At 40.4% G+C, this 23,505-nt stretch overlaps 1 protein-coding gene across 12 annotated transcripts in view; it reads right to left on the bottom strand.

Annotated features, from left to right (window-relative positions):
- dtna (dystrobrevin, alpha) overlaps window positions 1–23,505 on the bottom strand; it is a 199,490-nt gene that overhangs the window by 74,998 nt on the left and 100,987 nt on the right. For 8 of the 12 annotated variants that reach the window (XM_067979851.1, XM_067979859.1, XM_067979865.1 and 5 more), the window contains exons 10-12: window positions 19,283–19,366; window positions 8,409–8,486; window positions 7,839–7,931 (exon numbers count right to left, since the gene is read on the bottom strand). In XM_067979851.1, the coding sequence (XP_067835952.1) occupies window positions 7,839–7,931; window positions 8,409–8,486; window positions 19,283–19,366 (255 nt within the window). Of the gene's footprint in view, window positions 1–7,838; window positions 7,932–8,408; window positions 8,508–13,523; window positions 13,596–19,282; window positions 19,367–23,505 lie in introns of all 12 variants that reach the window. The other 4 variants (XM_067979892.1, XM_067979895.1, XM_067979896.1 and 1 more) reach the window with 2 other exon arrangements.

The following is a 23,505-nucleotide window of genomic DNA, read 5'->3' as shown; positions in this document are numbered from 1 at the left end:
TACTTTGTAACAATGGAGTCGTTATACCTTGCAACATACAATGTGTCATTGCGAGCACCATTGAATTGCTTGAGTAAATTAAATTGTGTTCTTATTAAATGGTATTCAGAGTTTTTAATCCATGCTTTGGAGAATATGGCAATGATTTGCAGGTGGGATTTTTGTGGAGGGGTGTGATTGTTAGCATTTTTTTTGAAAGGGACAGTGTCTGCTGGTTCTTGGACAGCAGAATTCACTCAGTGCCAAATCCACCATAATGGAAAGCTGATTCATAAATTTTTGAAAAAATCCTATGTCGTCTCCAAAATGGGGTCTCAGGCAGCCAAATGATGCTGTCCATGGAAGGTGAGACTGTCTGGAGTTCACAAGAAGGGTGATGGATGCCTGGTTTAATGCTTCACACTTCATCTCGTTTAAATCCTGACAAATCTCTTCTAAGCACCCTTTAATCCTTCCCTTCCCTTTAGAAGCTGTTATTGCTGGCAGTTTAAACACATTCATCACCACTGCGCATATGAAACTGTAAACAATTTTACAACACCAAGTTATAGTCCAACAAATTTATTTTAAATTCCACAAGCTTTCGGAGGCTTCCTCCTTCCTCAGGTGAACGGTATGGAAATGAAATTTTCGAATCCTTCGCATTTTAAAATCACAGAACAATGCCTGGTGATTACTGCCCGTTGCCAAGGCAATCACAGTGAGCAGACAGAAAGGTGTCACCTAAAAAGGCCACCGAATATACAAACCCCCCAAAAAAAGAGAGAGAGAGAGAGAGAGAGAGAGAGAAGGAAGACAGTCAATGACCCGTTATATTAAAAAGATAACATTTGTTCGCTGGTGGGGTTGCGTGTAGCGTGACATGAACCCAAGATCCCGGTTGAGGCCGTCCTCATGGGTGCGGAACTTGGCTATCAATTTCTGCTCAACGATTTTGCGTTGTCGTGTGTCTCGAAGGCCGCCTTGGAGTATGCTTACCCGAAGGTCGGTGGCTGAATGTCCATGACTGCTGAAGTGTTCCCCGACAGGGAGAGAACCCTCCTGTCTGGCGATTGTTGCGCGGTGTCCGGTCATCTGTTGCCGCAGCGTCTGCATGGTCTCGCCAATGTACCATGCTCTGGGGCATCCTTTCCTGCAACGTATGAGGTAGACAACGTTGGCCGAGTCACAGGAGTATGAACCGTGCACCTGGTGGGTGGTGTCCTCTCGTGTGATGGTGGTATCTGTGTCGATGATCTGGCATGTCTTGCAGAGGTTACCGTGGCAGGGTTGTGTGGTGTCGTGGATGCTGTTCATGCCAGAACATTGTTCTGTGATTTTAAAATGCGAAGGATTCAAAAATTTCATTTCCACACCGTTCACCTGAGGAAGGAGGAAGCCTCCGAAAGCTTGTGGAATTTAAAATAAATTTGTTGGACTATAACTTGGTGTTGTAAAATTGTTTACAATTGTCAACCCCAGTCCATCACCGGCATCTCCACATATGAAACTGGTAAGAACAAACTCACCTCACCTGCACATTTTTTAAACTGCGTTTTACTAACAGAATCACTCCCCACGCCACTATGACCAAAATGGGGCCCAGCAGAAAGGGAATTTTCACCCTCCTTCCATTTTTGGGGCCTGGGGTGGGGACATAGGTTGCATCCTCACAACCCCGCAGAGAGATAATTTGGGATTTGTGGGGAGTAAAGGACTATTCTCCCCCTAACCCCACTGAAATGAAATTTCAGGCTACCCTCACCCCATACCTCTTCTGTCATCCCAGCTCCTTCCCCTGTCCCACCCTTTATCCTCCGTCATTCATCTTATCTCATCGCCCTGCTCTCCCACTTTCTCCTTCTCTCCCTTGACCTCCTCCTCTCCTTTCCGCATCTCCCCTCATCAATTCAGTCCACTCTCCTCCTAATTGCTCACTCCTTCCCCCTCCCATAAGAGACCATAAGAGATAGGAGCTGGAGTAGGCCATTCGGCCCCTCGAGCTTGCTCTGCCATTTAGTAAGATCATGGCTGATCTGATTTTTTAACCTCAACTCCACTTTCCTGCCCTTTCCCCATATCCTTTGACTCCCTTGCTGATCAAGAATTTGTCTAACTCAGCCTTGAATGTATTCAATGACTCAACCGCCACAGCTTTTTGGGGTAAAGAATTCCAAAGATTCACGACACTCTGGGAGAAGAAATTCCTCCTCATTTCCGTCTGAAACGGGCGACCCCTTATTCTGAGACTATGTCCCCTAGTTTTAGATTCCCCCATGAGGGGTAACATCCTCTCAGCATCTACCCTATTGAGCCCCCTCAGAATCTTGTATGTTTCAATAAGATCTCCTCTCATTCTTCTAAACTCCAATGAGTATAGACCCAACCTGTTCAATCTTTCCTCATAAGACAACCCTTCCATACCCAGAATCAACCTAGTGAACCTTCTCTGAACTGCCTCCAATGAAGTATGTCCTTCCTTAAATAAGGACACCAGAACTGTACGCAGTACTCCAGGTGTGGTCTCACCAGCACCCTGTACAATTGTAGCATGAATTCCCTGCTTTTATACTCCATCCCCCTAGAAATAAAGGCCAATATTCCGTTTGCCTTCCGGATTACCTGCTGCACCTGTATGTTGACTTTTTGTGTTTCATGTACGAGGACACCCAGATCCCTCTGTACCGCAGCATTTTGTAGCATTTCTCCATTCAAATAATATTTTGCTTTTTTATTTTTCCTCCCAAAGTGGATGACTTCACATTTTCCCACATTATATTCCATCTGCCAAATTTTTGCCCATTCGCTTAGCCTGTCAATATCCCTTTGCAGACACTTTGGGCCTGATTTTACCAGGCCTGCGGGTTTCCGGCGGGTTGGGTTTCGGGAGCGTGGTCAACACGCTCGGAGAAATTAGTGGGTTGCCCGCGCGATCGTAGCAGGCAACACACTAATAGGAATCAATTACCTGATCCTCCGGGGTCCGCGGCGCTGGCCTGCGCGTCGGGCGGGCTGCGCATGCGCAGTACGATCTGTCAGCTGGAAGCTCTCTAGTTAAAGGGGCAGTCCTCCACTGACAGATGCTGCAACCAATGGAACAAATTGCAGCATGGAGCAGCCCAGGGGGAAGGCTGCTCCCAGTTTAATGATGCCTCACCCCAGGTATCATCAGATGGGGTGAGGAGGAGGGGGAGGACACAGATCTTCCACCCGGCGGGCGGGAGGAAGCGGCCTGCCTCTGCCACCAAGAAGGCCTGGCTCGAGGTGGCAGAGGGGGTCACCTGCGCCACCAACATATCGCCCACCAGCATACAGTGCAGGAGGCGCTGCAATGACCGCAGTAGGTCAGCCACAGTGAGAACACGAAGTCTTTCCCCTACACTCCGTCTGTCACAACACTGCCCCCACCCCACATCTCCTTCGGCACCGCCAACACTACTCTGTCACATCACCCTTCATACCCACTCAAACCCCATCCTCATCTTACCTCCACCTACTCACCTCGCCAGTACTCATCCTGCCACTAACACGCAACCCAATCCTCATACAATCTCATTGCTCCATCCCATACTCACCCTCTCGTGCATCTCCCTCACGGCCAGCCTCACTCAACCTGCCACCACCTGTGCTGCAGCCACAGGGCATGCATCACATATGTGCAGTAGGCAGCGTAAGGCAAACGTGTCGTGAGCATGAAGGGGGTGCACAAGGGTGTCTGAGGGTTTGTCATGGGTGTTACCTATATTGAATTTCAGAGCAACAAACAGCACACATTATTTTGACACCACCACTGCCATGTCTCCGCGAATCCTGTCCACTGTGTCCAATAATGCCCGCTCCTGGGTATCACTATGAGGACCCACCACTGATGCCACCCATCGTGTTACTGCAGAGTAGGTGCAGGTGTATTTGCAGGGCTCGTCCGCACAGACGACTGAGAGACATCGGCGGTGTAGCCGGCTGCACCCTGGAAGGATGCGGAGGAGAAGGTGTGGAGGGCAGTGGTGACTTTGACAGCGACAGGTAAGCAGTTGGTGCTGGGGCCAGCCAGGAGCAGCTCGGCATGAAAGAGGCTGCAGATCTCCACGACTACATGTCGAGCGAATCTGCGCCTCCCTGTGCACTGCTGCTCGGAGAGGTCCGGGGAGCTGCGCCTCGGTCTGTGGACCCTGTGGCGAGGGTAGTGCCCTCTGCGATGCGTCTCTCTCTCCGGTAGCCCTCCCTCCTGCTGTGCAGGTGGGCGTGCAACAACACCGTGTTGGGGGGCTCCATGTCTCTGCGGCGGACGGCGTGGACTGCGAGGCTGCTGGGGCTGGTCATGCTGTTCGTCCTCCGAGGGTGTCCACACACCACCCATCTGGCAGGTGTTGGTCTGAGGGGTTGTGCAGGGTAGGTGGGTGGTTCCTCGGACTGGGGCTGCGGTTTCGTGTCGGTCTGTCCTCTGGCTTGGCGGGGGGTGGTGGGGGGCAGGGGTTGCCCTATGTGATGCGGTGGCCTCCTGCGTGGGTGAGGGCTCTCCCCACGTGGAGTGCACCTTGGCACCTGCCACAGGCTGCTGGCTGCAACACGCCTGGTTGGAGAGAGACTGTTTCCCCCAGTGTGGGAAACTCACTGCCTTGAACCTAAAATCCCACACTTCCTCTTTTGACAGCTGATTCAGCTCATTAACTGACCTCAACAAGCAAGGTAAGTACACTCAAGTGGAACCCCGCTGGCTTTAATTGCCTGCAGGATTCCCACCAGCGGGGCTTGCACGCACAGCCCCGCACGTCAGCGCGGTACCCGGAAGTGGCCGGGATTTCGTCGCGATCCGGTCACGTGACCGGATATCGGGATTTTCGGGGCCCCCCCCGCTGGAAACCAGACGCCAAAATCGAGCCCCTTGTGTCCTCATCGCAACTTGCTTTTCCACCTATTTTTGTATCATTAGCAAATTTGGCCACAAGACACTCTGTTCCTTCATCCAAGTCATTGATATACATTGTAAATAGTTGAGGCCCCAGCACTGCAACACCCCATTAGTTACAGATTGCCATTTTGAAAATGACCCGTTTGTCCCGACTCTTTGTTTTCTGTTAGTTAGCCAATCCTCTATCCATGCCAGTATATTACCCCCAACACCATGAGCTCTTATCTTGTGCAGTAATCTTTTATGTGGCACCTTATCGAATGCCTTTTGGAAATCCAAATATACTGCATCCATTGGTTCCCCTTTATCCACCCTGCCCATTACTTCCTCAAAGAACTTTAATAAATTTGTCAGACATGATTTCCCCTTCATAAAACCATGTTGACTCTCCTTGATTGTATTATGAGTCTCCAAATGTCCTGCTACTACTTCCTTAATAATGGATTCTAGCATTTTCCCAATGACAGATGTTAGGCTAACTGGTCTATAGTTACCTGCTTTCTGTCTCACTCCCTTCTTGAATAGGGGTGTTACGTTTGCGGTTTTCCAATCCGCTGGGACCTTTCCAGAATCTAGTGAATTCTGGAAGATTACAACCAATGCATCCACTATCTCTGTAGCCACTTCCTTTAAGACTCTCGGAAGCAAGCCATCAGGTCCAGAGGACTTGTCAGCCTTTAGACCCATTAGTTTACCTAGCACTTTTTCTCTAGTGATAGTGACTGTTTTTAGTTCCTCCCTCCCCTTTGCCCCTTGATTTTCTACTATTATTGGTATGTTAGTGTCTTCTACTGTGAAGACAGATACAAAATATCTGTTCAATTCCTCTGCCATTTCCTTGTTTTCCATTAGTATTTCCCCAGTCTCATCCTCTAAGGGACCAATGTTTACTTTAGCTACCCTCTTCCTTTTTATATACTTGTAGAAGCTTTTACTGTCAGTTTTTATATTTCTTGCAAGTTTACTCTCATAATTTATTTTCTCCCTCTTCATTATTCTTTTAGTCCTCCTTTGCTGGTTTTTAAAGTTTTCCCAATCTTCGGGCTTACCAGTAATCTTTGCCATGTTGTATGCTTTTTCTTTTAACCTGATACCAACCTTTACTTTCTTAGTTAGCCATGGTTGGTTCACCCTTTTTGTGGAGTCTTTCCTCCTCACAGGGATATATTTTTGTTGCGAGTCATAAAATATCTTTTTAAATGTTTGCCACTGCTTATCCACCATCATACCATCTAATCTGTTTACCCAGTCTACCCAATTCCATCCTCATTCCTTTATAACTGCCCTTATTTAAGTTTAATACAGTAGTTTCAGACCCAAGATCCTCGCTCTCAAACTGGATGTGAAATTCTATCATGTTATGATCACTGCTTCCCAAGGGATCCTTTACTATGTCCCGCTTTTCTACAGCCCCAGTTGGATCCCTCCCCCCTCAAACTGCCATACATCAAATCCCACTAGCCTGGGGTCCTGGCCAGATCCCTCCTCCCATTTACGACCTCCTTCGTTCCATCACCTGGTGCCATGGTCGGATCCCTGTCCCCATCAGCTATGCAACATCCCAGCCCAAAAGGAGAAATGAAGTGCACAGAGAGAAGAAGAGATGAAAAAGACAAGGAAAGAGAAGAGCAGAAAGAGACCAGCAGAAGAGAAGCAGAGAAAAGAGAAGAGAAATAAAGAGATAGACGAGCACGAGAAGAGAAAGAGAGCAGCAGAAGCACAAGACCAAAGAGAAAGCAAGAAAATGAGAGAAAAACAGAGTAGAAAAGAAAGGCGGAAAATGATCAAAAGCGGAACCGGAGATAAAGAAGGCGAAGCAGCAGGATAAAGACCACAGGGACGGGTAAGAGAAAGGTGCCTCTGACTCGTGTCAGCAGTACTTGGGTGTTCCAGCAATATTTAAAGAAAAGTCTTGCTTGTGGCATCACACATGATATTAAAGTGTATGTCACACTTGGATCTGACTGGCTCAAATGTCACTCACATAACAGTAACAAATCACAACTGAGGAAGTTCAGAACACACCAATGCAAGTGAAAATAACCTAGCACAAATTTGAAAAACTGCCAATCAGTATTTGGAAGTCAGCAAACAGCTGCTCATATTCACATTGCAGGCACGTGTAGTTGGTAACTCTGTTCGACTGAAGACAAATAACTTTGCAAATCATATTGGGTAGAAATTGGACCTCCTTGCACATGTTTTATGGAATGGGTGCAAAGAAGCCCAATTTCAGGGTCCAACATCCATGACCCAACCCAATTTCGGATAATTTTTCAGTCGTCCCTTGTGGCCGCTTGAAACAGGCATTAGGCTCCTTGAATATGCTAATGGGTGGCCTAATGATTGTTTTAGGACTCGTTTGCCAAACTGGACTGCCCTAAGCAGAGCAGGCATCGAGCCTGCTAGTGAAGCTCGCTCTTCAACTGGGGCCACCTACTCTAATTCCACTTCTCCACCGTTTCCCCATATTCATTTATAGTCTTCATTTTCAAATACTCATCCAATTACCTTTTTAAATGCTGTTATAATCTCTGCCTCAATAGTTGGGAGAGAATGAAATGGAATGGCAATTTGGGAAATCCAATGATCAGAGGTCAGAAAGGTTACTATGACACTTAACATAGGTCAAAACTCATATTTTAGCAGGTAAACTTACATGAGAAGTTGAGCCTGACTACAATAAATTTTCTTATAGTAGTTCATACACATAACACTCCACATACTTTAAATTTGTATTTTATCTTACCAATAAACATCTAAATCTGCAGTCCATCAGCCTTCTCATAAAGCAGCGTGGGCATAAGGCCATGTAGATATTTAATAAATAAGTCACATTCACGTGATCTGTGTCCTGGTTGTTTTTATATCGACGGAACTGGCAAATTGTTAAAGGATGTCCCTCCAAACATAATTATTTCGATATTGGGTAAAAGAAACCTCGACTAACCGTGAGGAATTGTTCAGGAGAAGGTTGATATATAGCCCAATCAGAACATGTTCATCACCCAGTCTATCAGCAATATCAAGGCTGTACTGTAACCTAGAATAATGGAAATGTAAAGATACAAAACAAAAAACAAATAAAAGAAAACATTGTAAAAGGTAAATGAGAAATTAAAAAGGAAGCAAAAGGAATGATACAACTTTGCACACACACACACACCATTGTCTCTTCTGCTTCAAGATATTCAATCCATAATTCACAATACTTTTCCACCAGGACATTAGCTAGCTCATTGATTGGAACATGGGATGGGACTAAAAAGGCTGAATGTGCTTATTATGAATAGGGCTGTCTAATCTACAAAACTGAGAGTGCATGCATTACTTCTAATACTAAATTTGTAATAGCAGAAATGTTTTTACAGATGTGAAGCAGTATAGTTTTACTGCTTGAAATTCTGTTCTAAGATACTTGGAAACCTAAGATATCTTTAAGTATTGATGTCTTTTGTTAGCATGATATGTAACAAAATTATTCTTCTTGTATTGTTATTAGCTTGTGCCAGATACTCACCCTTTGCCTTTCAGCAAAGCTGGAGCAGCCCTAGCCAGTTGTTTGTTCTGCTCTACTTCATTGATCTCATCAGGAAAGCTATTTAATGAGATAAGAAGACTAAACAAAGAATAAGCAATAACATTGGGGAAACAGGTTAAAGCAAGACTGTGAACAGCATCTATAATGTAATCACATGCCAAAAAAACCAAAAACTGAAAAAGAGCATATATATGATTAAAATTGTGGAGAAAGGCTTAGGATATATCAGAAATTTTTTAAAAATATGGTATCTAAGAAAAATCAAAATCGAAATAATAACTTTGCTTACATGGGATCTTGAAGGACATGATTGATTTTAGTTACAAGTGGTACTTTCTCACAAGAAATTTCTTGTGCACTGTTCAAGAGTAAGGCTAACGTGTTGGAGAGAGAACTTCAAATGTAAAAAAAATCTTCTTCTGTCTCCTGTAATTAGAGTTTGTAAACTTATTGTTCAAGCTGTAGCTTAGGCTTGGCATTTCCTCGGAGCTGATCCCAGCCCGCCGCCCTAACTTTGCTGCAAACCTTGTTCACGTGCAAAACGGGTTTTCCGCTGCACTTCTGGCGAAGTTAGAGCAGCGGAACGGGAGCAGCTCAGAGGAAATTCCTGACCTAAGTTTCATGTTTCAAACCAGTGCCAGCCTTGTTCCGTACCATTTTCAGCTAATAAAGTGAAATTGAGTTTTTATTGGTTTGAAATATGAATGCCAACTTCAGATTGGCAAACAAAAATTAAAACATATCTCCTGATCGTTGCCACACATACCAATTTCCTCTGGATGGTGCCAAGTTTCCAGTGCCTTCTCCACAGTTAGGTTTCCACAGTGGGTGAGTGACAGACATTCATTGTTGAATATCTTTATATTACTGACAGTTACAAAGCTCTGAATATAATATCAGTGCAAGAACTCCTCACTATACTTTTAAATTAAATGACATTTTACAAAAGCTAAATGAGAAAGAACAAATATATCTACACACATACCAAAACCTTCATCCCATAATAGTTTGGGCATTGAATTAATAAAAAGGTGTAATAAACCAATTTTAAAAAATCTTAGCAATCCAGCTGCTTTAATATATGACAATTATATATTGTTCTCCATAATATAGAAAGGATATAGAAGCATTGGAGAAGGTGCAAAAATGATTCACAAGGATGAATTTCAATATAGATAAGTGTGAGGTGGTGCATTTTGGTAGGAAGAATAAGGAGGCCACATACTGCTTGGATAATAAGAGGCTAAATGGGATAGAGGAACAAAGGGATCTAGGGGTACAGATACACAATTCACTTAAAGTAGCGGCGCAGGTTAATAAGGCCATAAAAAAGCTAAATCAAGCACAAGGGTTCATTTCTAGAGAGACAGAATTGAAAAGCAAAGAAGTTATGTTAAACTTGTATAGAACTTTGGTTAGGCCACACGGAGTATTGTGCACAGTTCTGGTCTCCATATTATAGAAAGGATATAGAGTCATTGGAGAGGTTGCAAAAAAGATTCACAAGAATGATACCATAACTGAGAGGATATCCTCATCAGGAATGGCAGAACAGGCTGGGGCTCTTTTTTGTAGAAAAGAGGTGACCTGATAGAGCTCTTTAAGATAATGATAGGGTTTGATAGGATAGATGTAGAGAAAATGTTTCCACTGGTAGGGGAGTCCAAAACTAGAGGTCATAAATATAAAATAGTCACTAATAAATCCAATAGGGAATTCAGGAGAAATTTCTTTACCCAGAGATTGGTTAGAATGTGGAACTCGCTACCACAAGGAGTAGTTGAGGCAAATAGCATTGATGCATTTGAGGGGAAGCTAGATAAACACCTGGGGGAGAAAGGAATAGAAGGGTATCCTACTAGTGTTTGATGAAGTAGGGAGGGAGGAGGCTCATGTGGAGCATTAACGCTGGCATAGACCAGTCGGGATGAATGGACTGTTTCTGTGCTGTAGTTTCAATGTAACTCGATGCAATTTCTCCATATGTCAGTTCTTCAGTGGTGTGTGTACACATGTTTTTTGCTTTAACCATTATTATTAAACCAGTGACTGCCTTCATCAACAAGAAACAATCATTGTAACTGAGGTTGAGGAGTTTGCAACAAAACTTGACTGTGTTAGGATGGCTGACTGACCATCACAAGAGGTTTTAACAGTTTAATTTTACTGTTTTTAGTGCACTGATTAATGTGATCCTATCTATGTTAGGTTGACGCACTTGTTAGCCCATTTACAATATATGTGTCAGCAGCTACATTAAAATAGCCTGACGAAGGGGATAATCTCCGAAAGCTTGTGATTTTAAAATAAATTTGTTGGACTATAACCTGGTGTTGTAAGATTCCTTACATTTGTCCACCCCAGTCCATCACTGGCATCTCCACATCACATTAAAATAGCAGAGAGAGAAATTTAACACAAATGTGCTAACCAGCATTAAAACATTTCCACAACATTCACCTGAGGAAGGAGGAAGCCTCCGAAAGCTTGTGAATTTCAAATAAAATTGCTGGACTATAACTTGGTGTTGTAAAATTGTTTACAATCAGCATTAAAAACAGCACACGTAAAAACTTTAACCCCTGGATGTTTCTTGTCCATTTTGTAAATAACTACAATGGCGTTAACTAACAAGTTCACACCAGCATGGCATGATTATCTCTTTATTAATTAATCAAATAAATTTTAGAACAGTTCAAACTGGAAATTGGAACAAAGAACTGAAATCTGCAAATGCTCAATACACTAGACACCTCAGATTTTCTTCTGAGGGAGGCACAAGAATCAATATTTAAAGTTTCTTACCTGTACAGCACTAATCTGATTTTCAAAGTGAAATTTTATCAGAGGTGCAACAGAGCCTCACCCCGATGAGAGGCGGTAGTCGGTAGTCAGTGTGGCACCTGCCACTCGTACCAGGGACACTGAGGCCCGGCAAGGGCCGAAGAAAAAAGGGTCCATAAATTTTTGCAATGCTCTTAAGCAAGCAACGGCCATCATTTGAAAGGTAATCAATCAGTCCCGTCTAGGATTGATTACCTTTATTTTGGTCAGTCTTGGAACCTTCCTAACACCCAGTATGGGCTTTACTCCAGCTCTCAGGGGTATAAAGAGATACATGTCCTGAGGGCCTATTGGATGGTACATTGGGCAGAACTCCTGGAGTAGCCAGAGAATGCCCCTAGACACCCCCCCCAAGGTTCAGCCCTGATATAAGTGGAGGGGTGGAACACTCCCTTGCCCACCCACCTGACTGCAATTCAGGATGGAGTGGAAATAGAGCAGAAGCCTGCTTGATCTGGATTCTGGCCCAAATCCCACCCCACCCCCCTCCCGTAGCTGATCCGCTTTAGATACACTCTCCCCACCCAGGAATTTGGGTCTCTTGGTCTCTTAAAAGGTGTTATTTGTATTTTATTTATTTTTCCTGATATGAATGTCAGTGGCTGTGGAAATATCATTAATTACCACTGCATATGTATCAAATGTAAATAAGCAACAATTCATTTCTACATAACAGGCAACTAACTGCCATATTTTATCAAAGCTACCCATTTATGCATATTCACAAACTACAGATAAAGCTTGAGACCAGAAGGTAAGCGCTAGGTTCTATCATTTTTGACTACATCTTTAAAAGCCCCCAGGAAACATTCTTCACCACTTGTTCAGAGATTTAAGATAATTTTTTGCAGGGATTCTATCTTGCTGCAGCCAAAGGTATGATCCTTATAAGCTATTTAGAGAATACAGACATTTAAGGAACTAATTCACGGAGCAGGAGATGAAATTAATATTTAGAATTTTGTCAATTCCATTGCTGTGTCTGGTATTAGCTGCCAACATATATACTTTTGTTACTTACTACAATTCTACTGTCCCTACAATGAGTTCACCTTCTTATTCATTTATAAATGTGGGAAGAATGTTAACCAAGCTAATGAGCAAGCAGCAGGGTCTGTGGATTTAAACATTAATCCACCTACTATCAATTAATACTGAAAGTTTCCTTTTTGCGGTAATAAAATCATGCAAGAGCTGCGTCAACTGATATTTAACCTCTTAATCATCAGAGTTGTAACCTATTGGTTAACAGACTTGTCACTAAGATGAGCATAAAGCCAAAATGAACATTTGGTTTGTTTACTCACATCCTGCATTATGGAGGCAGTGGACACTTTGGGACAGCAAAACAAGTACCGAAAGGACTTACCAACTTCAGTTCATTAACAATGCCACTAACCCACGTACGAATTGAAATATATCATCCAAATGAGCAGCGGTTCACAGTGTGAAATTAACATATCCATGTGCAAAACGTTGAATTCCCCCATTTTGCTGATAGTTAAACTGATCTTAATATTGGATCAATAATTTCAATAAGTGATAGCTTTGGATAAATTTCCTTTCACAATCTATCAGTTGGATATGTTCCTACACTGCATGAACACTTGCACATCGTTAAACTATGTAATCTATAATGTTATTCCCCCCTCCCCCATTCCATGCACCATTCTTCTGCAGAACAAGCGGCCCAGAGTCTGCAAATCTCTGCACGCTCCCTATGGGAAGAATCTTGAACTCACATCCCAAGGTACTGATGAACAATTTCGCTACCTTTAAATGGGATGCCTGTATTCTAATTGCTCCTATGAAAATAAAAATTTGGATCTAAATATCCTCAATTCCTTCCTTTTAAGAATGGAAGATGATATTTTGATGTTATTTTAGAATATTAAACCTATAAAATGTATTGACTTCAAGATTATAGGATTTCCAAATTGTTCTGTAAAAGTTTTACCAGATTAGCTACAAAATTACATGACCCCTCAGGATAGTATAGAATTTTTGAATATGGTTTCCTATACCACATGGTATTTTGATTAGGTGATCCTTTTTCACATTCATTAGATAATATAACAGTATTTAGAAAGCTATGTTATTTCGAGCCAACAAAAAGGATACTCACGAATTAATTGTTAAACTCACAGACCCAGCACTAATGCAGTGTAAATGGACTAACTACATCCTATAAAGCAGTTGGCTCAATATCAGTCTACTCAAAAAGATCAAAGTTTGGTCTCCATTACTGACCGTGAGTTGTTCACAAGCTCATTTACATACAGCTGAATGACAGTATGTTCATCATTCATCCCATCTAGTAACCTGAATAAGTTAAACCAAGGATAAAGGGTAATTGATTTAGAAAACAGAAAATAATTTCTTTCACAGACTGTGATTATATGTGGGATGTGGGAAATATTTGAGAAACATACATCCATTAAAGCATTCCTTAATATTTCCATGATTGTTGTATAATTTTGTGAGTCCCAAGGATCCACAGTGAAATGGTTTGTTCGCTTCCTATATAATGTTAAGCCATCAGAAAAGCTTAATAAAACACAAGATCGGTATTAAACATCTGCACAAATTTGCAGTGTTAGACATACGGCTTGATATCTTCATTTGTTAACACTTAAGCTACGAGACTTAATTTAAGTACCCAAAGAATTTTAGCGATTGAATTTACAAAGATAAAGTTAGCATACTGTTTTTGTGCAACAGATACTAATACATGCACAGGCTTCTGAGACTTTGTCCAATGTGGGAAAATGCATTTAAGCCAACATTTGCAGCAATGTTCCTTAACCTAGTAAACATGCTGCATTCACATCTATATGGTGCCTAATTAGAGCTAAAAATTAGAAATCTTTGCTACAGTAAATAGAATTTTAAAAAGCTATCCAAAATTAATATCCTTTCACATTCTTAAAATAAGTGTAAAAGTAAAAAAAATCACATCTTAATTATATTAAATGCCAATTTATGATTGTGTGCTTACCTTAAAAATCAAAATCATATAAAATATCACCAAGGTAGTTTAAATAGAAGAAATATCCTTTTTTAAAAAAAAGCACAAACCTGTGTTTGCAAGAATAGAGACAGAACTAAGTAAATGATGTATTTGGGATACTGATTCTTGCAGAATTCTGCCAGAATCTACATCACCCGATTTGGTGAAAAAGAAAAAATAAGAGCAAAGAAGTCAGCACAAGTGTTAAATCCTTATTTTGTACTCACAATGGCTTTTTTGTTAACATTAGCAACTGGAGGAAAACATAATCAATAATAATTATGAAATAATAATAAAATATTGGAAGTGAATTACAACACAGTAATCCAGTCTTGGTGCTCTGTCCTCTGAACTACTCATTTGGATTTCTGACTTCTGTCCATCCAGTATCTTCCACATTTTTTTTTACAGTCCATGAGCCATCTTTATCAGATTAAAATAATTTGTTTTAGAACAAATGCTTGCTAAAAATAATACTTAGGGAAATACTGTCAGTCATATAAATAAAGTAGTAGTTTATAATCCTAATTAGCCCTTTCATTAATCTATTTAAGAATTGCCTTCTAGCTGGTATATATATATATAGATTTGTGCCACGGTTTTCTACCTTTGGTTCCATACTGTGTGACAAATTGTGAAACCAATCCAATTCAATACAAATTGTACAAAACATTAATTCCATCAAGATTTGAATTTTAAACATGTTGCAGAAACCCAGTCTGTGTGCCCTACAACATTTTTTTATATAAAGGAATTAACATCAAACAATGATTTGGTGAAATATGTCTGCTTCTAAAGAGAAGATTGGATTCGTTTCTAGAATGCTGATAAAATTCTCTAATGACAAAGAACTAAAGCTCCACAATATTACATGCATTTATTTTTAGATGTTGTGGATTGTATGTATAAAATGGCACTTTGCTTTTAACTGATAATTTAGAATAACCGCAATGCCACGAAGGGTTAAGTTAGTACAAACAAGGGCAATGCAGATGCTTCAGGCAAGTTTCTGGATCCAAGCACTCCCCAGACCAAATGAGTCGGACAGAATGTGTGACCTTTGATCAAGTGCAGAATTACAACATATTCCATTGCAGAAATGGAGACCTAGCAGAAAATGAAATTGGGACCTGCAATCAGGAATTCCTTTACACTGAGGCTGCTCTTGATTCCTTCTCACAAAATTTGCATTTTTTGAAAAGTGCAATTATATAAGTAGGTGAAAGGAGTTAAATATTGCTGTCAAGAAAATCAAGGTAGATTGACTGGTTTAACACACATGGCTGATGCTTCTCACAGCACGTGCAACTCAAAAGACACCACATTAATTTTTAAACCTAGTTTCTTTTGACTTTTATTTTTTCTTTTCCAAAGCATTCATTCGCCTAAGAGGAAAATGTTAACGAGGTAGCAGGAGGCAGCCAGAAAATTCTGAACATATAAAGTTAAATAAATCATGAACAGGTCCTCAGGGCAACATATACTTTATATGGAAATTTTCTAATCAATCTGCCCATAAAGTGGTTATTACAGTCTCAGCAACTCAATTACTTTTAGTAAATACAGTACAGACTAATGTTTTGCATATAATGCAAGCAGATAAAATAATGCATACATTATATACAAATAATACCTGCATTTTTATTTTAATGAAAGACATTAGATATATTTTTGCTATCATAATTCCTGCATCTAACAGAGGTGTGGAGGCAGAACAGTGTGATTGAGAGAGACAGAAAGCTTGAGAATGATTCATTAACTCATCTGCTCCTCTACATGCAGCAGTTTGGATCTTCCTGCTTTTACCGTCATCAATTTAGTTTATTTCTCTATTCTGACAGCATGCAAATCATGATCGTATGTGTACAGTTCTTCACAGACAGTAGTACTGCGACATTTAGTGTCCATTGTGAGAGCTTCCAAATATGCTGTGGTAATGAAACTGCCCACCTAACATATACCATGAAAATTTAAATACCTTTTGAATTCATGGATTTTGGCAACTCAAAGATAATGCCCATGTTCAGTCTTACAGAAACTACTTTCTATAGCCACAGATGTCCCGTGTGTATGAAATGTGTAGAATGATAAAGGAGACACTACAAATACACTACGCTACGTAATGCTTATCCAAATGTATGCTCCACTTATAAAACTGAACAACATTAGAATGTGTTTTGACTGCAGTTGAACTAGTTTAACATATGAACTAAACAAGACCACTGTAAGCAAATTTGGAATAATTGCAGATGTATTAGTAGGCTATAGCAAACGGTAATCTTTTGCATGGATGGTTAAAATGTACAACGGCAATAAAAAATTTAGAAAGATCAATTATTTATATTCATTACTTTGAAGAATGCAGAATATTGCAATTTTCTTTGCCTTGCTAACCAGATCGGTATTGGGGGATGGTACTATCACCAATTTTTAAACATGCAGTACCATAACTTTACAACATAAGTATAAAACTTTTTTTTTTACAATATATAGCATTATCATGTAAACAGAAATGTGTTATGTAAGACATTCATTCAAATAAGCAAGTCTGAGTGACAGTACAAATACACTACGCAATGCTTATCCAACTGTATGCTCCACTTATAAAACTGAACAACATTAGAATGTGTTTTGACTGCAGTTGAACTAGTTTAACATATGAACTAAACAAGACCACTGTAAGCAAATATGGAATAATTGCAGATGTATTAATAGGCTATCTCTGTACTTTTGTGACATCTATCATACACTTTTCTCTTATTGGCCATGTTTCCTTTAAGTCCTTATTGTGAAGTATTTTCCAAGAATTATTAAAAAAGTATGACATTGCTGCCATCCTCCTATGATTTTAAATGTATTTTTTCTCTCTCTGTTCCTGCTGTGCAAATATCCCTGACAGGGCAGGTTTGGATAAATAGGTACCCATAGTAACTTTGGTTAATCTTTGGTTTACATATTTTATGTATGCCCCATAATCTTTTTCATAACTAAATAGGTGAGATGTAATTAAGATTGGGAATTAACCACAAGTCTATTATGTGGAGCAAGTGACAATTTAATCTCCAGTGTTCCTTGTCACGTAATTGACAATTTTCAGCAACATGATAAATAGATCAATAAGTATCCATGAAAAGGAAGGGTGATGAAAAACAACAATGACTTGCATTTCCAAAGTGCTTTTAACACAGAAAAACACAAGAAGCATAAGGAAACAAAATAGACGACGAGCTGAAGAAGGAAATATTAGGAGAAGTGACCAAAAACTTGGTTAAAGAGGTGGGCTTTAAGGAGGGTGTTAAACGAGGAGAGGGAGGAGAGGGAGGTGGAGAGGTGGAGAGGTTTAGGGAAGGAATTCCAGAACAGGGTGCCTAGGCGGCTGAAAGGAACAAACGCCAATGGTAGGACAAAGGACAGGGAGATGCAGAAGAGGCTGGATTCAGAGGAACAGAGAGTATGGTGGGTGGTGGGTTGAGTTGTAATGTTGGAAGAGGTTAGAGGTAGGGAAGGGAGAGTCCATGGAGGAATTTATACATGAGGGCAAGGATTTTAAATTTGAAGTGTGATGAAGGGACACAGCAGCAAGCAAGCTAAATTAGATACTGGACAGTACAGCAGGCTATGGAATGCAATCTCTAATGTTATTAGATAAATTAGGCCGAGTGATTTGAAGCATTATTTACTTAAAATGTAATTAAATAACAGATATCGCATCAGGTGGCAAGCTGACAAAGTACACTGGAGTACAATGTACTTTGCCACAAAATTAATCTGTGCAAATTGTTCACTATGGTAAAGGGTTCAAATACCAGAGATACACATTAAACATTAGGAAGTCAGGAGAATAAAAGGGAAGTTAGGTGGAACTTCTTTTGTGCAAAATGTAATAGACTTGTGATTTAAAAAACCAGAGAAGGCCATTTAAGCAAATAGTATAAATGGATTCAGGAGGCACATAGTTGTGTTTCTGTTGAGAGAAGGGATTAAGAAATAGGGTAAAAAGACAGATATGTGGGGTTGAGAGCCATTAAAAGGGGCTGCTGTATTGGAATTAATGGGTTTTTTCTGTTTCCAAAAATTCTAACGTTCTTAAAGAGCATAAACTTGTGTCCATGATCTCCCACTGAGAGTTCCTGATTTCACCTATGCTTTAGAATGTGTTGCAGACTGGATGACAGGGAGGGGAAATTTTAAAAAGCACCTCCTATCAGACAGACAACATTTAGCATTAGCACAGCTCTGGAAGTAGGTCACTTGTTACTTTCTCAGTAGTGGAATGATGTCTGGCACAGGGAAGATAAGATAGAGAACTATAATTTTACTGCAAAAATATTAAGACAGTTAATAATTTCTATAATTAGAAAGGAAAAGTTACAACGTATTCTGAGTCTGTAAATTCTCATGTCAAATTGAAGATGTTCTTCGTAAGGTCGGTTTCAATGGAAAAGTTTTAGAATTTGCTTCAGTGAAGTTTAATTACTTATAAAATTAATAATAATGTTAAATTGTTTTGTAATGTTAAATTAATTTGTAACAGTAAACAACATGTCCCAGCACCTTTGGAGTGCTGAAGTATCACATGTCAAATTCAAAATGGGGGCCACACGAATAGATTCGATCAAACAGACTTTTTGTGTGAATTTAGAGCTCGCAAATGTAAATTTTTTTAGTAGTAAGTTACTTTATGACAACATTTTTGTTGTGCAACCTTTGCCAGTATTTTTGCTACTGTTTGTCAAAAATCCTCAATTCTACGTTAATGAGCTGATTAGCCTTTTATGCTGCTTGTTGATAACAACATATCATTTGTAAAATGCATTCTAAAATGCAGCATTTTTAATTAGGGGCACAAGTAATGCACTTTCAACTGAAGTATGCTTACTACAAAGAGAATTGGTCAGCCGTGCTTATTATTAAAAAAGAGAATAAAAGTAGTCTTAAAATTATAACTGTTTTTACTTTCTTCTTAGCTTTCAAAGATGCATAGTATAGAATGACTTACCTCTTGTTAGGGCTGGGGCTTCCTGAGGTTATTACTGAATGGGAGAACATAGTGTCATTCATATTAGGAGGCGGTCTTGGAGGCCTAAGAAGGCACAGAAGCCATAGTTTAGAATTATGTTTTAACTATAGATTATACATTTGCAATGCTTGTTTCTTCAATGACACTGCTACAAAGTAGTCTTCAAGACAAAATAAAATTTAGCTCATAACTAAGGAGTTTAATGTGACAAAATAGCTAATTCCCTACTCTCAGCCTGAAAACTCAGTAAAATGCTTAAGACATTCTAATGGATTTCACCCTAAAGTATGTTTTGAAGGAGTGAATAGTTCTATTTTTTTTAAAAATAAAAATACCCTGGCCTTGAAATTATGCTTGCAAATTTTAGTGAATGAGTGCCTAACATTCAAATGAAATTCATTTGTCTACTACTTTAAGTGGCTTAACACCTCCATTAAAATAGTGGACAAAGGAACTTCACTGAGCGTTCATGTGCTATTACTATCACAGCCTATTTGCAGTTATATACACATATATATATACATACACATACATATACACATACAAACACACACACACACACACACACACAGCATAGAAGGAGGGCATTCGACCCATCGTGCCTGTGCCAGATCTTTCAAAGAGCTATCCAATTAGTCCAACTCCCCTGCCCTTTCTCCATAGCCCTGCAAATTTTTCTCCTTCAAGTATTTATCCAATTCCCTTTTGAAAGTTATTATTGAATCTGCTTCCACCACCCTTTCAGGCAGTGCAGTCCAGTTCACAACAACTTGCTGCGTAAAATTTTTATTTTTTAAAAAACTCATCTTGCCTCTGGTTCTTTTACCAATTACCTTAAATCTGTGTCCTTTGGTTACCGACCCTTCTGTCACTGGAAACAGTTTCTCCTTATTTACTCGATCAAAACCCTTCATGATTTTGAATACCTCCATCAAATCTCCTGTTAACCTTCTCTATTCTAAGGAGAACAACCCCAGCTTCTCCAGTCTCTCCACATAACTGAAGTCCCTCATCCCTGGTACCATTCCAGTAAATCTCCTCTGCACCCCCACTAAGGCCTTGACATCCTTCTTATTGTTGATTCCCATAGCATTCCAACTGCATCGATAAATTTATTCCTGGAACACCTCTCATGTTCTCCAGGTTTTGTTTTCTTCACTTTATTGTTTTTCATTATGACTTTCTCTGGTAGCATTTTATGGCAGTAGCAGCTTCTGTCTCAACTACTACATTATCAGAATACAATTTCCATCAGATTTTTTTTTAATGTTACCTAGACAGTAGAGATTACTGAAAAGCCAAGTTTTAAATAACCAATTTATGATAATGGAACCTACAGTTCCAGTTAAATGACAGTGTTAGTACAAATTAAGGTGTTACTCATTGGATGTTTTGAATCTACAAAAATAATGACTAATTTATACCAGTTTATACATCAGAGTTTGTAGCTTATTAGAAATAATGAGGCTCTGTCATATACAGAGGGATAGTTATTGAGCACTCTTGTCCTCAAATATATATTTTTAAAATTTCATCCTTTCCCATTTTTATTGCGCTTCTTTCATTGTTGCATATTTCCATTCCTCTTTTCTTCCCGATGGCAGATGACACAAGCAAGATCAAAGACTGCAATTTTATAATGTCCACATCACTCTGTGGAAAGATCGGCAGAAAATATGAACATCACAAAATTGTAATTTTTTTCCATGGTGAAAGACCCCATCTAGTGGACAGGCAGAGAACGGACAGAAATTTCACACACACAACTGAATCAATGGCCTAGATTTTCTGATCGGGTACAAGCCTGACCAAAAGCGGGGCAATGCGAAAATAGTACCGTCTGACCCATAGTGCACTAACTCCATGCGTATTTCCGTGGTTAACATCATTTGAATGATGTGAGCAATGGAAAGCACCTGTGTTTGGGAACTTACCTATTGACAGATTGGAAATCACATGTTGCTGTAGGAATTAAAGGCCTGCCGAAGCAGTCATCGTGGTTTGGGTAATTGGGTAATATAGCAAGGTTGTTTAAAAAAAACCAATGGGGTTAATGTTTCAATGAATGACCATCGGCTGGGTTCGACAACAGAGGAGCATTCTGCTCCACTAGATTATCTGTCCAGATGGTGAGGATAAAAATTTACCCCAATGTCTGTAAGGAGTGCAGGAAGTCAAAGAGTGCACACCTTTCTCAGATGGAGCCACTGAAATTGTCCTTGAAAAAATAGCAGAGCAGGGGGGCTCTCTTTGGCTGAGAGCACTGCAGCTGCCCAGGTAGATCCGCCCAGGGAGGAGGTTTTTCACCAGTGTGAATACCATAAGCAACATCCCCCCATATCTGAAGGCAATGTAGGAAGACATTTAATGACCGTACCAGGTCAGCCAAGGTAGGAGACCATACCATTACCTTCTATTAATTCAGTCGACTAAACATGTGCAATTATATTCCCCTCACTGTCTTAAAGTACTTTCAAACCTTACCATGAATGCACTTTGCACCCCCAGCTTTCACTCAGAAGTGTTCCTTCACTCCCATCTTTACATGCATTGATCCCACAACAATCCTCCCATCTAACGTATCTGAACATTATGGGCCCGATATTAGGAGGGCGGCGGGTTCGCAGCGGGGGGGGGGGGGTCGACTGAGCACGTGGATAACGCGCCCAGTGAAATCGGGGTGCTCCGCACGCAATTGCAGGCTAATTGGAGCCACTTACCTTTGCTTCCGGGTTTCCCGCTGGTAAGCTGCGCAGCGGGCGGACTGCGCATGTGCAGCATAGGCTGTCAGCTGGAGGAGCCCTATTTAACGGGGCAGTCCTCCACTGACTGATGCTGCAGAAAATAGGAAAAATTACATCCTGTTTGCTCATTCACTTACTGGCAGCAAAGCACATACTGCATTCCTCGACCATGACACTCATTCTACTGAAAGTTGCATGTGAAGGCTGCTCAGAAGGACCTCACTGTATCGTGTCGTTATCTTCTCTTTCTCTACATGTGCCAGAAGAACCTCAGGCAGGACCTAGTACATCTGGGCAAATTTAATATATTTTTTTGAAGGAGTAACCAATTGAATGGATAAAGGGAATGGCGTAGATGCGGTGTAAATGGGTTTTCGGAAGTCATTCGATAAGGTATCTCCTATGCTTGTTACGAAACTTCAGGTGCAAGAATTGCCTGTATTGGCTTCTAATCCCTCAGTGTCTCAAATTGGAGTTTTTGATCTTGCTTGTATCATCATTATATTAAGTCCCTCCATGGCCTCATCCCTCCCTTTCTCTTTAACTTCCTCAAGCGCTATAACCGCAACCCCCCTGAACTCTGTTCCTCTGATTCTGGCCTTGTGCATGCCCTCTCCCTTTTCCCTACTAGTGGTGGCTGTGCCTTCAGTCACCTAGGCGCCATGCTCCAGAATTTCCTCCCTCACCCCCTCTGCCTCTCTACCTCCTCTCTTTCTTAAAACCCACCTTTGATCAAGCTTTTGGTCACCCCTCCTGATGTCTCGTTCTTTGGCTTAGCTACCATTTTTTCCTTCTGTCTCTGTGAGGCAATTTGGAATATTTTCCTACATAAAAGGTGTTATATTGACAGAAGTTGTTGTTGTGGATGATAGCAGACAGGCAATTTGAGTGTGTGGGAACAACCTTTGGGTCAATGGACAAGACAAGAAGGTAGAACTGGGTGTCATTGACACATGCGGAAGCTGACCTCATACCCCCTTTGTGTATCAGGAAGGAAAGGAAGTGACCATTTCAGATAGAATCACAAAACAAAAATTAATACATTTCTAAATAATGTAAAATGTGAAACTTTTTGCTTGGTAGTGAATCTAATTGCAAAATTTACACTGTATATTTTGATTCAAATTAAGTAATTAGAACAAACAGAAAATGACACATATTGCACAAAGGGGCTGCAGAATCTTTTTAACTGAATAATTATGGTTAGCCAACAATTATAGCTGTCACTATCTTTATACTATCTTTTAGTATAAAAGCATTGATTATTGCTTTAATGATTTTTTAGGTTGTATATCAAAATGAACTGCACATTTTGTCCAAAATCTGTTTTGTATTCTATAGCTTTGCTTTCTAAACTATTATTTATTGATATATACTGACTGTAACCGCAATAACTGCCCTACATGCCTGTGAAGGATTGATAGACAACCAACAAGATACATATTTCCTGTTTAGTCT

The sequence above is a fragment of the Heptranchias perlo genome, chromosome 3, assembly GCF_035084215.1.
Source record: "Heptranchias perlo isolate sHepPer1 chromosome 3, sHepPer1.hap1, whole genome shotgun sequence".
Lineage (NCBI taxonomy): Eukaryota > Metazoa > Chordata > Chondrichthyes > Hexanchiformes > Hexanchidae > Heptranchias > Heptranchias perlo.
The sequence above is the reverse complement of the archived record's forward strand: the minus strand, read 5'-3'. Positions and strand labels throughout refer to the sequence as shown.